Genomic DNA, 17356 nt, shown 5'->3' with positions numbered 1-17356 from the left:
CTGTGACTTAGAACACTTACGTTAGGTGCAAGTAAGGACCAATGTAAGCAGGAAGGGAACACATTGGTCCTGTAACTCTCCACTCAGCTTTTCTTGTTTGCCAACAGCTAAAGGAAAGAGGGAAATCTCTCCTTCAACTTTTGAAAAAAAAGGCCTGGGTTTCTTTAGGGGTGGACTAACTTGGGTCACATGCCTATTTCCAAGCAATTAATTTAGCCAGAAGACTTCTGTGAACTGATTGTGTTAGACCCAGGTATTTGCCTAACCCTGAGCCGGTCACCATAGCATAGGGGATGGTAGTTTAATGATCAGCCTAAGCCAATCCAGCTCCATACCATGAAACTTGAGATGAGGCTGCTCCACAATGGCAAATACATTTACTGATGCCCATTCATGGATTACATGCTTAAATCTCTGCATTATCTAAAACACAGTTAGTATGATTTTAGACCCTACCCTCAGCTCTCTTAAGTACAATGAGGAGTAGTTTTTATTTTCAGATTAGAAAATGCATCCAAAATACAGTGTTTCAAATAGCAAAGAAGAACACTATTGTCCAAATACTTCCACATTTGTACTGGCTCCATGTGTCTTTATCCACTGACATCAACTTAGTTTTATCTGTACTTTCTGTACCACTAAGAAGTCCCCAGGGGCTAAGAGGAATTTTTGAGAGCTTCTATGTAGTTATTGTTGCTAGGAAACAACATCCTTGGTGTCCAAGTGTTCAGTCTTTGAAACACTGTGTGAAGTCACTGGTTCATAAAGGAAAACCTTTGGTAAATAGGTTGTTTAGGTGTGAGTAAATTGATGTTCATGCTCTGTGGCAAAATGTTCTTGTGTAACCTTTGAACAATAGTGGATTTCTGGGCCTCTATTCTTTCCTTTGGATCCAGCTGCCATTATTGCTCCCATGAGAACTCAAACTTCTACCTGAAGTGCAGTGAGCATTCTTTTTTTCCCCAAAAATCATCCATAATTATCTCAGTGCCTTGAACACTAAGCCTAATGGGTTTTAGTTAAACAAAGTGCAAGTGAGCTTGGAAATACAGACCTAGACCACTGACCATAGAAAGAGTTGAATTCTATAAAATCTGCATTGATCGCTTATTGTATTCCAGCTCTTTTATTGTGCATGGCATTGAAGGGTTGGGCTGCTCTTCAGAGGGAAAGACAGTGGGGGATGCTGTTGTGGCTGACCTACTGCCTCTGCCCCCAGCCCTAAGCTACAGACCCTCTCTGGACTCCCAACTCTAATTATTGCTTACATGTTTCCCCCCTAGGATCTTACAATTCAAAAACCAGCTTGAGGTTGTAATTTATCACATAGTTACTCAGTAAGCCTAAAATAAACAAGCAGCTTTTTCTATTTCCTTAGTGCCCAGACCCATCTGTAAGCCCCCTGTGAGCACAATCATTTTAATCAAGGAGTAAATCCACCTCAAGAATGCTACCAAAGAAATTACCTGCATCAGGTTACCAGTTGGGGACAATAAATTTAGAATTCTAAGTAGCAAATAACATTCATGAATTTATTTATTCAGAAATATGTACTGGATACTTTCTGCAGACAGAATCTGTTCCAGGCATCAGGATTTCTTTTTTAATAAATAAAAGTAGGTCCTTGCTTTCAAAAAATGTATGATGTAATGAAGGCTGGAGGAGACAAAAGGCAGAGATAAACACAAAGTTACAAAGCTATGTGAACAGATGGAAAAATTTGCATGATGAGATGTGTTAAGTAACTGACAGGACCTCATCAGGAAAGCAGAAATCACTCCAGGTTTCTCCAAAAAGGAATTTAATAGGGAGAATTGGTGAAAATAACTGGTAGAGCTGGAAAAGCAAAAGGGAAAAGGAGAAAGGAGGCTGAAGGAGCAAAAGCCAGAAGCTGCTCACATCCCTGGCTGGGGCCCATGAGCTGAATCTGCAGCAATCCTATTAGAGATACTGCTCTGGATGTTTGTGGATCTGCCCACAGAGGTGCTGCCTCTCCTTCAGCTGTGAGTGTCTGGAATCTCCCCACTGTCCCGGCAGAATCACCAGCAACTGTGGCACTACCACCCTGGCAGTGCCAGAGTCAGTGCCTTCCCTCCACCTTCCATCTTCCAACCTTTAGCTGGTTCTTCAGAGGGGCAGCATCCAACATGAAGCCCGGGAGACAGGAAGTCCAGGGCTGGCAGTACAGAGCCGCATGTGGACAGTGGGATATGAGGCACAGAAACATCAATGCATGGCTGGCACAAGACACAACAGAGATTTTAATGAAAAGCTCTGGTAATCCCACATCTGGCGCAAGTAATTTTTCCCTAGTAGAGTAAAAGAGTGTATTGATCCGGTTTCTGTTGCACATAACAGAAACCCATTTCATGAGCTTACGCAGAAAGAGTTTTCATATAGGGAAGTGGTACTTAACAAAATTAAAGAACTGAAATGCAAGGCTCTGCTGGGCCCTAGAAGTGACTCCTAGAACCACGGTGCAGACTGGCCCTCCAAGAGGACTGAGAGCATCACCATAAGCAGGAAGCTGCTTAGCAGGTAGCTCCTCCCACAATGTTGACTTGAGGACCACAAAAGAACTCTTGCTTCCAGAACCATCTATACTATGTATGAGCTGCACCAACAAACAAATACCTCCCACATCACTTAACTCTATCTAATCTGGGGAATTTAAATCACACACATGCCCTTAGTTGCAAGGGAATCTGGGAAATGTAGTTTTTACTTTTCCTGAAGGAATTAGAATACATGCTAAAGGAAGCCTATTCACACAGTACCTACCACAGAAGGAATTTTGTGATAAAATATATTACATTTTAGACAACATCCACGAGCTCCAAGAGGGCAAGAGACAGTTTTATTCACCACCACGTACCCAGTACTTGTCCACCACCTGACGCAGTCAGCACTCAATAAATACTCACTCACTGAATGAGTTCAGACACAGGTTATTGGCTGGCTGTCAAGTTAAGGTCAGTAGCACAAAGCCAGGAGTTGTGATGATGAGAAGCAAAAATGGAATATTCTACAATTTTTTATGGGATACTGACTATACACTAGGAACTCGGTTCATGTTCCAGACACTGAGGTACCAAAAAGAAATGAGAACCAGCCCCTGACCTCCAGGAACTCAGAGCCTGAGGGGAGAAGACAGATAAAACGAGTAAAACTCAACATTGTTCTGTGCTTTGTTCAAGGCAAGCCTGTAGTTGAGCTGATCCAAGTCAACAGGAAGGGCCATGTCTGGGTGCCGCAGGTGTCTACCTACGCTCCTTCCAACACTCAGCCATGGTTACCGGATCCCTTTCCTTGTCTCAGTGGAGATTTACCTTTGCCTACTGAAATCTTTGAGGATTTTATAGTGTTTGAATAATTCAATTTGGCTCTGTAAAGTTCAATTTTCTTGCTAAAACTGAGTTGCCTACTGAGTAAATTTTAAGCAATAAATCAGTTTCCCACTGACCTCATCCTACGTTTATGTTATTCCATTTATATTATTCACTCCACATACCGCAGGCCTGCTCCAGCCATCTGGCCAACCCTCTGCAAAGCCATCTCTGACTCTCTCTGGTCAGTAGTTTGCTCCAGTTACCACTGGACCACGCGATCCTGAAAAGCCCAGCCGTGTCTACACCCCTATATATCCTTAATGCTTAGGACAGGGCTTGACACATAGTAGGCACTCAAAATATGTGTGTTGGCATGTTAAATATAGTTGCCATCTATTTGCCTTGACAGTTCAGAGGCAGGGGTGTTCTGTGCATCTGCAGAGACCTGATGGATATCTCAGAAGAGGAGAGGGTGAACCCAGAGTTGTTCATGGCGGAGGAGGAGAGTCAGCAGAGACCTGACGTTAGCGCTCAAGAAGAAATGAGCCAGCAGGTGCCTCTGATGGGCAGCACACAGAAGCTAACATAAAAGCTGTCTTCTATCAGCCCTGTTTTTTACTGTCTTCTAGAAATGGGCCACCCAGGACCACAAAGCTAATGATAGAGGCATAATGAGGTCAAAAGCTATAGGTGAATTGGGACAAGGGCAAAAGTTCGCATTCAGGCTTTGATCAAGAAATAGTGTTCCTCTCCACAGAGAGTCTCCAGATACTAGGTGTAAGAACTTCCTCCCTAACAAACACTTAGCAGTTCAAATATGATTTGTTGCCAACTAAAAGCAAAATCATATGCAGTCTAGCTTTGACTAGGACAGGTATTCATTTGTGAAATGTAAGGAGTCCAACAAGAACCTGCCTAAAAGAAAAAACACCCCAGCCCCATATAAAGGTGAGCAAAGATATGAGATATGCTAGTCTAAAGCCCACACTCCCATCAAGTTAGATGAGGAAAAAGCTTTAAACTTGAGGTGTATTGTCCTGGCTTCTTAAAGGATTTTTTTTAACTAAACTTTACCTATTTGTTTCCATCTCTCTCTTTGAGAAAGCTTCTCTCTCATGCCATCTTCCTGGATAGATGCTGCTGAGGCATTTTTCATCACATGAAAAAGGTCCTGGGAAGAAATTTCTCCCAGGCCTGGCAATCAGCACTTGTTGCAAGCCAATTGGTTTGCTTTTATCTCATGGGTCTTGTGAATTTGTTAACTGATCCTATTTTGTGTTGATAGAAAGTCACTTTTAATAATGGCTCTGTGGAGAGCAGGTCCAGATGATCCCAGAAGCTCATTTCCTCCTTCCTGGCAGAGAGCAGACTCAGGGGGTCTGAGTTAACACGACAGAAGCACTCTTTATTTGTTCAAAGCTCCTCTTGTTATAAAGGATGGGCCTAAATAGGCAAATCATAATCACCCAAAGTCCATAGGTTACTTTAGGATTCACTCTTGGTGTTATGCATTCTAAGGGTTTGGAGAAATGTATAATGACATGTATCCATCATTATAGTATCATACAGAGTATTTTCATTGCCTAAGGATCCTCTGTGCTGTGCCTATTTATCCTCCTCACCCACCCCCCTACCCCATCAACCACTGAGCTTTTTACTCTTTCCATAGTTTCCTCTTTCTTTGTCACATAGTTGGAATCATAGAGCATGTAGCTTTTTCAGATCAGCTTCTCTCACTTAGTAATATGCATTTAAGTTTCCTCTCTGCCTTTCCATGGATTGATAGCTCGTTTGTTTTTAGCAGTGAATAATATTCCATTGCCTGCATGTGCCACAATTTATCTATTCACCTACCAAAAGATATCTGGTTGCTTCCAAGTGTTTACAGTTATGAACAAGGCTTCTATAAACATCTGTGTGTACATTTTGTGTGGATGAGAGGTTTCAACTCTTTTGGGTAAATACCTTGAAGTACAATTACTACATAGTATGGTAAGAGTATGTTTAGTTTTGTAACTCCCAAACTGTCCTACAAAGTGGCTGTTCCCTTTGTATTCCCACCAGCAATGAGTAAGAGTTCCTGTTGCTCCACATCCTCGTTAACATTTGGTGTCATTCAGTATTCCATACTTTTACCATTCTGATAGGTATGTAGTGGTGTCTTAGTATTGTTTTGTATGGCATTTCCCTGACAATATACAATGTGGAGCATATTTTCATGTGCTTATTTACCATCTGTCTCTTTTCTTTGGTGAGTTGTCTGTTAAGATCTTTGGCCCATCTTTTAATTGGGTTGTTTTTCTATTGTTAAGTCTTAAGTTCTCTTTGTATTTAGGTAACAGTCTTTTATCAGATTTTTCAAATATTTACACTTAGTCTACATCCTGTCTACTCATTCTCTTGAGTTCAGAAGTTTTTATCAAATTCTCAAAAAGATGTTAAGAATCAGTCTTACTGACCCATACCCAAATTTGGTATAAATCCCCAAGATGCCAATAAGTCCCATGTAGATCACTCTAAGTCCAAAAGGTAAAGAAGGTCTCACAACAACCTCTTAGATGCCAGGGATTATATCTAAAAGTAAATATCTTCTATTTCTATGTCTACACTTGGGTCATTGTAAATCACCCTCTGAAAAGACAGCCAGTACTTACCTAGAAGGAGATGGTTTAAAGAGAAATAAAATAAAATAAACTGAAATATATTACAGTAAATAATAACATCTACAGAGTGGCAAGTGATAAATATAAAACAGCTATGAGTTCTATGAGTTCAGGAATAAGAATTCAAACAAGAGCTTTTTGAAAAGAAGCTAAAAATGTTTAAAGCAATAAAGCCAAAAAGGTTTTTTCCACTCAAAAGAAAGAAAGAAAGAACACCTTAAAATCTCTTATGTTATTGAAGTGACATGTTGATGGTGATCCTTTCACATTTGGCATTCCACTTCTAAATTTTAAATATATTATTTTTCTTAATCTTTTGAAAAAACATTACTGGGCTTCATCAAAAGTAGGTCAGCATGTCTACTGCATTATATGGTTACCTTTGAAACATAAGCCCTAGTAATTCTAACAGAAAAAAGATTTGACGCTTTTTTATTTGCCTTGAATTTAAATGGAAAATGAACTTAAATATACTTTGCTTCTAGCAGTTAGAAAGAGACAAATGTAGCCTTCTATATGCCTTAAGTGATTTTTAGATTTTTTAATATATCCATACATTGTTTTTAAGCAAGTTGCTCTTCTATATGACCACAACCCAGCTAGACCACTAACAAGTTGGAGCAGAAGTGGAAGGGGGAAGAGAACAGCCTTCAGGGTAGACTCTTCCACTGCGATCTACAATCCTCTATATGTTCCCAGTGAATTAACAAAAGCTCGCCCTCTTCAGTATTAGGATATAAAAGTATTATGAACAATTCATATAGTTCTCACCTCAAACATACACACACACACACACACACACCCCTCTGCAAAGGTTGGGAGACCTACTGGTTGGGGGAAGAGATTGTAAAAAGCCTGAGAAGACTTTTTCCAATGATGGCTATACCATTTTCCAGATCGATGTAATGGTTTCATGTCAAAACTTACCAAACAACACACTGAAATATGTGCAAATTTTGTGTCATTTATACCTTAATAAAGGTATTAACAAAAAAAACCTCATACAGTTCTTAAAATCACCAAGCTATAATCAAAATATATGAGTAGAAGCTTGCTAATTTTCTAAAAAAAACATGTTCCTTTTTTAAATGCCTTATCATTGGCATATACAAATTTGATCTTTCATTGCACCGCATCACTTTAGTTTTTCTCTTTTCCTTTTAACAAATATGCACTCAATTATTATTACTTGTTATTGTTAACCTATGCATAGTAAAAATCTATGCCCAGGCATCTGAAACCCAGCAAACCCGCAATCTAATTCCTCCATTCACAGACATATGGAGAATAACCACTGAATGATCACAGAGCCCACATCAACCGAAGCCAGATGCATCTGTTTTCTCAGAGCTACCACAACCAACCCATCAGAAACTGGGCTCCTCTAGACTTACACACCATCCTGATTCAAAGCACTGTCATCTTACCATCACTTGCTGGGCATTTTCTCCCCGGATCCCAGATTGTCTTCAGTATAAATCTTGAGACCAAATGAACTCTATTTAACTATGCTATTTTTCTTGGTTTCAGATGGCTATACCACTGATGACATTGAGTTTTACTGGAACGGAGGAGAGGGAGCAGTAACTGGAGTTAATAAAATTGAGCTTCCTCAGTTTTCAATTGTTGACTACAAGATGGTGTCCAAGAAGGTGGAGTTCACAACCGGTGAGGATGTTTCCCCAAACAAACAATGGCACTGGGAGAGAAAGAAGAAGGCTCCAAACCAATGGTGATCTGATTTTGTTTTGTTTTGTTTTTTTCCAACTCAGGGGCATATCCCAGACTGTCACTAAGTTTTCGTCTGAAGAGAAACATTGGTTACTTCATTCTGCAAACCTATATGCCTTCTACACTGATTACAATTCTGTCCTGGGTGTCTTTTTGGATCAACTATGATGCATCTGCAGCCAGAGTCGCACTAGGTAATGCATTACCAGCCCTGCAGACAGTTGGTGGGATTTAGTTTCAAACGAATAACCCATGTTAGGAATTATAGGCAAGGGTTTCTCTCCTAGCAAGCCAAAGAATGAGATGACAATATGATTGCTTGATAATCAAATATCTATGTGTGAACACTTAAGAATCAATGGTTTACAATGTAATATCTTTTTAGCACTTTACCAAAAAAAGAAATTGCAATACATTCTACACTGTGAAAGTGCTTCTTAGAGTATTCTCATTACACTAATTTTTAATAATTTTGTGATCATTTCCTCTTTGTTCCCTGCTTTTAACAGTGGAGAACATTTACAATGCATTATTCTCAAATGGATTTGAAGAAAGCTAAACCTCATGACTACTGACAAGCTATGTCTATTGTTGGGAAATACTGTCTTCCGAACATTAACCAAAATTAAATCATATCGATCTAAGTCTCCCTTAAATGGAGCTCATCTCATTTGAATAAGGCACAGACTATTCATCAGCTATATTAATGATCTGTGATCAGGACAGAATAAAAATGGTTTCCTTCCTGGAGGAACAAAATTCAGTATTAATCTTGCCATGGTTGACTAATTGCTGCAAACTGAAGAGCTATATTTGAGACTTTAAGGTGTTCTTGGAAGGTTAGAATATGTAAGTTCTGTTTGATGAATCTGAATCTCATTATTTGATCCTTAGAGCCATTGCAGTTATCACTTAATGTGGCTGATTCACACACACACACAAATACATATGAGCCTCATTTCTGGCTAAGCTAACATACACATTAATCTTCTGAGATGACTGAACTGGGTTAGATGATCAGAATACCCTTTCACAACTAGACTAATTGTCATCTCTACAGTTTATTTCTAATGGCTGAGTATATAACATTCACAAAATCAGGTGCTGGCAGCCCCTTTGAACATTACAAAACTAACAAAAGAAAATAAAGAATTTATCATATCATACGTATGTATGCATCTGCAGACATTATTTGAATATGAACATGAGTATATATATGCTATGGTTAGGGAAATAGCATTGAATGATATCTATAACGGGAAATAACAGCTTTCAAGGTCATTGAATTGTGGCTCTCTTTACACTTCTATCCTCAAAATTAGCAACATTTTGATTAGAGATGTCAGCGTATACTCATGTTGACTTCATCTGTTCCTTGAAATATAAAACCTGTTATATTTTAAAATTTATCTAAGTAGAAAATACATTTATTTACTAACCCTTCTTGCTTAAAAATTTAAACCTAGAAGTAGAAGCAAAGATGCAATTAGTGCATTTGTAAATGAGTTGTTTCTATTGTTTGTTTCTATTTAGCTAGAATTATGTTAGGTGAAATTTAAAATTTTATTCAAAGAAATAAGAAAGAGCACTCATGATGGCATTTCAAATCAGTGTAACACATTGGAATTCCTCACTGATCTGAACCATTTTACATTTTGTATGGTAATCCTGACTTCCTACTTTATCTGTTCTCCTAAAAGTTGAATAGTCAAACCAAGGAATCTATCTAGAATGATCTGATTGGGAAGTGAGTGCTAAATTATTTTTTTCAGTCTTCATTTTCAATCTTGCATCTCTTTTGCCAGACTTCCTTTGTTTTCTTTCAATATCTTTTTCATACTTCCTGTCTTCATTTTTAAGAACTGCCATCAAATTTCAGGTTTTACCCACTGATCTTTCTACTTCTATTTTAAATGCCTTTATTTAATACCACCCTGTGTACTTTTTTTGCCCCTAGCTAGGTCATTTACAGAAAAATAACTAATCTCAGAGTTTCTGTTTATTCAGTTATAAAATGAGAATAATGAACTTGCCATATCATACTCAGTAACCTGTTATGGCAGCCATACAATATAATTCATAACTGTAAGTGTTTAAAACTGTGAAACGCCACATAAATGTGTAGTATTATTACAGGACAAACTATCCACATGAGATTGCAACTTTTCCACTTCTTGTTTTTTTCCAATTATCATTTCATCACCATCATCAACAACAAATATTTATTATGCAACCACACAAACATTATATGGCTAAGAATACTATTTTTAACAATGTAAACTAAACAGAATCTTTCAAGAGTTTCCCCAAAAGTTCTTAACAAACCCAAGTTGAATGTTTTAGGAAGTCTTTTTTGACTCCAGGAAACGAATTCATTCTAATTCATTCAACACTATTTGGAAAACCAAAGCAAAAAGATCATATTATATTTTAAAAATACATGAATCTAATGCTTGATGTAAATCATGAACTTTCTTACTTGTTTATTCTTTTCATGTTATCTCACTATTAATCATGCACGACCGTTTTAAAATGTAATACTGATTAAAATGATTTATGGAATGCAATAGGTCTCAAACTGGACACCCACTTTCAGTTTGGTAGTGGCTGCTGTGGGGATTAGCATGACAAAGACAGATTTAGGAAGAAAATGGGGGAGACTCGAGAGGAGAAGGAAACGAGATGTGTCAGGTAACAGGCTGAGGGACTGAGGGACGGGGACACTAGGCAGGAAGCATCAGCGGGATTTTGATATGCCTTTGCATTGACTTCTTTCTTTGTGCATTTTTCTCTTAAAAATTGCTTTCAGCCTTCCCTTCACGGCACACCATATTTTATGATCTGTTCATGGGCTGGGCAAGGAGTCTGCAGCTTTCTCATTCAAAATGTCTGCCCTTTTTGCCCAGTTTTATCGTGTTACTGCCATGATTCTGGGACACCAATTAGGGAATGACATCTGTCTCCTCAGTTTTAAAAGGGCAACTGACCGAGAGTGCATTCAGCCAAGCTGTCTTTCTGCCTCGCAGGAATCACCACCGTGCTGACTATGACGACCATCAGCACTCACCTCAGGGAGACGCTGCCAAAGATCCCTTATGTCAAAGCGATTGATATTTACCTAATGGGCTGCTTTGTGTTTGTGTTCCTGGCTCTGCTGGAATATGCTTTTGTAAACTACATCTTCTTTGGAAAAGGACCTCAGAAAAAAGGAGCTAGCAAACAAGACCAGAGTGCCAATGAGAAGAACAAACTGGAGATGAACAAAGTCCAGGTAATGTACTCAATATGCCTAACGGTATTCTTCCAAAACATATCAGCAGCATGGGACTCAGGATGCTCATAAGAGAAAAATAAAACTCTAAAATAAGTTTCTATTTAATGAGGCTCAAAACCTTCATTTTACATATTTGAGAACATAGGAGTAAAGAAGTTAGACTAAATTTCACACAGATTGATAACATGCCTGGGCCTAAAACTCAGCCCTGAGTCTATGGTTCTTTATTCTAAATGATACGGGCATAAAACTTCATGCAAAAGAATAATGCCAGAGCTGCTTGATAAATAAATGAGAGAACTAAAACGAATTTCCTCTTACTCCTGAGAGGCAGTGAAGCAATACAGTCCAGTGATAACAAGCACAGCCTGGAATCACACTGCTTGGATTTGATTTCCAGCTCTGCCACTTAGTGGCTTTATAACTTCAGGCACATTAACCCATGTAACTCCTTATCTAAGCTCTGGTCTCAATGTCATTATCCATAAAATGCAGATTATGGTAGGTAATGTACCTATCTTAGAGAGTGGTTATAAGGACTAAATGAGATTTTCTGTTTTAGTCTAGCTTTGGGGACAGTACCTGGCACATAGTAAGTACCCAGCAATACTAGCTATCATCACTATATACAAGACATCACTATTTTCTTTTGCCTTTCATTGGTAGATCTTATGACCTGTGCTCTTTCTGGGTGGAATTAGTGCTCTGTTTATTCTTTGAAAACATCTCTGTAGCCTCTACTTTTGTGCCACTTTTCACTGAAATCAATTTAAAATTATGTACATTGAAATACTTTATCGACTGTGAATTGTTCTCAAGACGGCTCACAGGGTGACAACTCAAACACTCACCCATTTATCCGCTTTGGGGATACTGCTCTGAATGAAGCAAGTTCCTTGACCTCATGGAGTTCAGATGCTAACCTGGGAAGACAGGCAACAAAACACACAAATAAGTACTAAGAAGATCATTTCAGGTAATAATAAGTACCATGAAAAGAGTAAAACAGAAGAACGAACAAGAGAATGATGTGGATCAGAGTCAAGGGGACAGGGAGCTTTGATCAGGTGATCACCGGGCCTCTCAGACGGATCAGCATTTGATCTGAGACCTAAGTGACGTGAAGCAGCAACCGTGCCTCGTCCGTTCTAGGCAAACGAAGTAGGAGGGAGAAAGGCGGAGGCAGCAATTGCTTGATGTGCTAAGGTACTGAGAGAAGGCCAAGCAGCGGGGGTGTGGTGAGGGAGGGAGAAAGGAGAATACTGACAGATGTGGGGGAGAATCGGGCCGAAGCCAAGCTACGAATCTTCGTGCTCTTGCCGAGATACCACATGTGGACAACACTGCCAGGTAATTAGAAAATCATAAGCAAAGAAAACATTCAGTTTTAACCAAATGGTCAAAATTCAAAGCAATGCACTCAGAATAATGAATGTTTACTCTTGTGTGAAACACTGTTTAAAGCTATGGGAGAAGAAGTAGACATGATACTAGCCCTCAGGAATCTTCTGATCTTGCTGGGAAAGAAAATTATACTCATATGAGGTGACTGGATTACAGGATAGCACCAGTTGGGGAGTATATCTGAAAGAAAGAAGCTTCCCATTGTCTGACTATAACCATACCAGCTTTAAACTATTTTAGCACTAATTTTCAAGGTCACCTCTTTTCTATTCCAAGCCCCATCTAAGTTGCTTTCTAACCCTACTAGTGGGCGTCCTGCATAGCTTGGAATGTGTGTTAATTGACATATCATGGGATAAATGATAAATAAAGTAGTACAGTTTCACTGGAAGGAAAATTTAGGATATGAACTACATGGACACTTGACGACTGATAGAATTTGAAAGTGAAAAAGGAGAAAATAAGGCCTTTCAATGGGCTAAAATGAAACACTTAAGGAAGATAAAAATGTGTTTTTATCCATGGAAAATCAGGAACTCCACAAATGCTTTATACATACACATCAATAGATAAAATTGTGCCAAAACTCAAAAACGAATCATGTTAAGACATGGCACAGTAGTTTATATCACACTAAACCTCCTACAGATTAATAAATGCTGAGTAAAGTCCCGAAACAAATCTGCTTGAAGACATGAGAAAGTAACCAAAAACAAGCAAGAGCTAGAAGAGAATCAACTTGAAATGCAGGGGACTACCCTACATGAACTCTGTGTTTCTGCAGTTCTCCCCTGTGCCCACTCCCCTAGTCTGGGCGATATAGGACAGCAGAACTTCAGCAAAAATCTGCAGTTCATTTGGTCTGATGAATCAGAGCATGGAGTTGGGTACCTCCAGAGCTCCTGGAAATATTATAAAAGAAGTGAGCCAAAGGAGAAACTAAAAATCTGATTATTAATGCCTATGAACCCTTGGTTGATCTCTAAACTATAGAGGTGTAAGTAACATGCCAAGAAATCCAGAAAGAACAGTAGAAAGGCTGAAAAGCAACAAAAAAGGACAAAAATTAATGAACAGTGATTTTAGCTGTTATCTACTACATGGAAGTCAGAATTGAGAGTATGAATCCAGCCATATACAACAGGTGCTAAGTACATCAGGCTACCCACTAAAACTCCAAGGGTAGCACACCTCCAAAGTAAAGGCTAAGTCACATGGATAAGGGATTCCCCTTGAATTAAGGGAAAAACTAAAATAGCTTTAAAAACAGCACATAAACCAAGTCTCTATATATTGTAGGTGATCTATTCATTTAAGTATGTATTAAAACAAAACCCAACATTTTTCAGGGAAGATAACAGAATCCATAGTCTCTACAGTACATCATCAGCTTATCTAGTATATAATAAAAACTTACTAGACATGAGGAGAAACAGGAAAACATGCCCATAGTTAAGAGAAATGATTTAGTCAGTAGAAACCGACCTGCAAAAGTGATACATGTTGACTTAAAAGATAAGGCCTATAATTAATAATAATAATGACTACAATTAATATATTTAGAATCTCAAAGGGAATAGCCAAAAACTGGGAACAAACTCTCCTGGAACAGTTGAATGGTTAAATAAGCTGTAGTACATTCTTACCAAGGAGTACCAGCCTAGTGAAAAGTAATCAATATTGATACAGGCAACTTGGATGGTTCACAAGGGGTCTATGTGAATGAAAAAAAGCCAATCTTAAAAGATTACCTACTGTATGATTCCAGTTATATAATACTCCTGAAATAACAAAATTACAGAGATGAAGAACAGATTAGTGGTTGCCAAGACTCAGTGATGGGGAGGTGGGGAGGATGTGTATAATTGATATAAAATGGTAGCACAGGGGAGATCCTTGCAGTAGCAGAATAGTTCTGTATCTTGATTGCAGTGGTGGTTACATGAATCTAAACATGTCTTAAAACTACATAAAACTATATATACTTTACACCAGTGTCAGTTTCCTGGTTCTGATATTGTACAATAGTTAAGTAAGATACAATCAGTAGGAGAAATAGGGTGAAGGGTACAATGGGATCTTTCTATGCTATCTTTGCAACTTGATAGGAACCAACAATAATTTCAAAATAAAACATTTAAAATAGAGTCCATAGACAAATATTAATATGATAGACGAAGAAGTGAGGAGTATCAGAAAAGAGATTGAAACTATAAACAAGGACTAATGGAAATCATAGAAATGAAAAATTCATTAGCTGGATTAGCATCGGATTTTATACAACAAAAAAAAGGTAGTGAAAGTGAAGGTAATACTGGGCTTCCCTCAATTTTTCCATTGCACAAGTTCTTATCATAACCGCTACTATCTCAGGGATCCCTTGCCTGACACCCCAACTGTTGGCTTATATCTGTACCCTTGTTATTTATTCTCATGGCATCCTGTGCTTTTCTACCATAGGACTTACTGCAATAGTGAGTATATTGATTTGTGTACTTTTTTAACACAAAATCTATCTCCTATTAGACTGCAAGCTTCCTGAGGATTGGCACCAGGATCCTTGTCTACTATGTGTATTGTTCCTTTTTCAGTACCTAGAACAGAGAATAAACTAAGTAACTATGTGTTGACTGAATGAATTTTATCTAGAGAGGCCTTCTCCACCTAAGATGAGTTCTTAGTACCACCCAAGGTATTGAGTGTTATGCCACAATGCTTTCTAAACTTTTTATATATTTATAATAAGTAAGAAAATAGACTATCTATAGTCCACTTTAGCTTCTGCCCAGACTTCCTTACTGTTTCTATCATTTTGATTTCTAACACATTTTAAAACATGCTATATATCAACCTCTGCTATTCTTTCTGAATCACAGTGTCCTATAACATCAGGTAGATATAATCTTCTGAGGAGTATTATGGCTAAAATTTTATAAATTTCATAATTTAGATGGAAAATAATATATATTATCAGGCAACTGATAATTACCCCTACAGCTGCTTAGGTTTTACGGTTCCCAATTTGGTTATCCTCTTCTGAAACCAGGGGCTCAGACAGACAATATGTCAATAACAAAGCAAGTGTCTTATTTCATCTGTTCAGTGTATCATCTCCAGCAGTTAATATAATAATGCAACCTATATGGTGTTTAAAAATGTCGCCCCTGGGTTAAATTTACAAAATAGAAAATGGTATTAGATTTTTCCTTTCATATAATGGTTGGATGAGCCTCTCTTTTTCTGTTAGATGCTTGTAAACAGGAATTCAAATGGCATAATTGTGGCCCCAGACAATCTTCATTTGAGGGATTCCTCATATTTGCCCCAGCACCCTAGAGCATAGAGTGGCATTGTTCATTTATTTCACATTACTTTTAATGGCCTTGGCTGGGCAGTCATGTCAATGGGTTTCTGTACTGAAGCTTTAGAAGGGCTTGCTTCACCTTGATTTGTATTTCCACCAGCTGCACTGAAGCATTTTTTTTATGTGAGTACAGATGCTGAATCCAGCCATTAGGAGAGTTTCATACTCCAAGGTTGTAAAGACTATAGATTCATGAACCCCTCAGGCATCATCTGAAACTAGAGATGGTACTTAGAGTTTTGAAAGATAGATTTCACAGTACAACCAGGCTGTAAGTTAGCTTCTTCTGGGCCACTTTTACCCTAACCTGGGACATATACAGTTGTATCTGCTGGCCACAAGGCCTGCCCATGTGCAAAGAGACCCACCGAAAATAATGGTGGTATGAGCAGGCTATGATCAGAGACTGATTCAAAATCATCCTAAGTCCTGGCAGACACTGGTGGAATCTGCCAAAAATTCATACCAAATGTGCAATTGCAACCCCCACAGTCAAGAAAAAGAATTTTTCCCCTCAGAATCAAATATTGATACTGTAATCTGCCTCCTTCTTCCCATTCCTATTCTCTGTGGTGTGTTATCTACACTTTCAGACAACTTTCTAAACATAAATCAGCTCTGTACTGATTAAATCCAGGATATAAAATGTATGTGAAAACAAGCACCCTCAAAGGTTAATGGCTCCCTCCTTAAGTGTAGCTCAGAACACCTTCATACTCCTATTAGCCTGTGAGCCTAGACTCAGCCACACATTACTACTCACCTTTCAGCCAACTACATCACTTCTCTCAGCCTTTGATGAGACAGATGTTAACCATTCTGATTTAGCATCTTGGATTCTGTAGAAATCCAGGCAGGATCTTTGATTTCTAATGACAACCTGTGTTAAAAGTTCATGAATTTAAATCTCTCAAATCTCTGCCCAAATCTGGCTCAGTTCACATTTTGTTCTCTAGTCTTTGCTTAATATAGCTAATCTCCAGAGTCTTCAACAGTTTAATTTTCCTTTCCAGGAATCTCAAAATCTCTCTCTCATTTTCTTTCTGGCATCTAGTGTCCAATTTCTTCTATACCCGAACTGGGTATTCTTTTGTGAATAAGAAAGAAATCAACTGGCTTAAATAGTTTAAGAGAAGGGACAGAGGGGATTTTTTTGCCCTTACACTGAAAAGTTCAGGAATGGCTCAAATTTCACATACAGTTATATCCAGATGTTCAAACAATGTCATCAGAAAGCATCTCTCTTCATCAATTAATTCTTTCCTTTATATTGGCTTTATTTTCAGTAGACCCTCACCTATGATCCTAAGTTTATAAAAACAGAAATAGACTCATAAACACTGAGAAATGATTGGTAGTAACTATGCTGGAGGAGCTGGGGCGAGTGGATGGAATAGGTGAAGGGGATAAAGAGGCACAAAATCTCAATCATAATATGAATTAGCCAAAGGGATGAAAGTACAGCTTAGAGAACATAGTCAGTAGTTCTGTAACATCTTTCTATGTTGACAGTAACTACATCAGTTGCGGTGAGCATCTAATAATGTAGATAACTGTTGAATCACTATCTTGTATCCTTGATACCAACATA

The 17356-nt window shown here is 38.3% G+C and overlaps 1 protein-coding gene across 1 annotated transcript in view; it reads left to right on the top strand.

The window, feature by feature from the left end:
- Positions 1-17356, top strand: part of GABRB1 (gamma-aminobutyric acid type A receptor subunit beta1) — a 334206-nt gene that overhangs the window by 303853 nt on the left and 12997 nt on the right. Inside the window, exons 6-8 of the mRNA XM_073237673.1 lie at positions 7523-7660; positions 7765-7917; positions 10750-10994. Of these exons, the coding sequence (XP_073093774.1) occupies positions 7523-7660; positions 7765-7917; positions 10750-10994 (536 nt within the window). The remainder of the gene's footprint in view (positions 1-7522; positions 7661-7764; positions 7918-10749; positions 10995-17356) is intronic.

Source organism: Manis javanica, chromosome 5 (genome assembly GCF_040802235.1).
Source record: "Manis javanica isolate MJ-LG chromosome 5, MJ_LKY, whole genome shotgun sequence".
NCBI lineage: Eukaryota > Metazoa > Chordata > Mammalia > Pholidota > Manidae > Manis > Manis javanica.
Note: the sequence above shows the minus strand (reverse complement) of the source record. Positions and strands in the feature narration are given on the sequence as shown.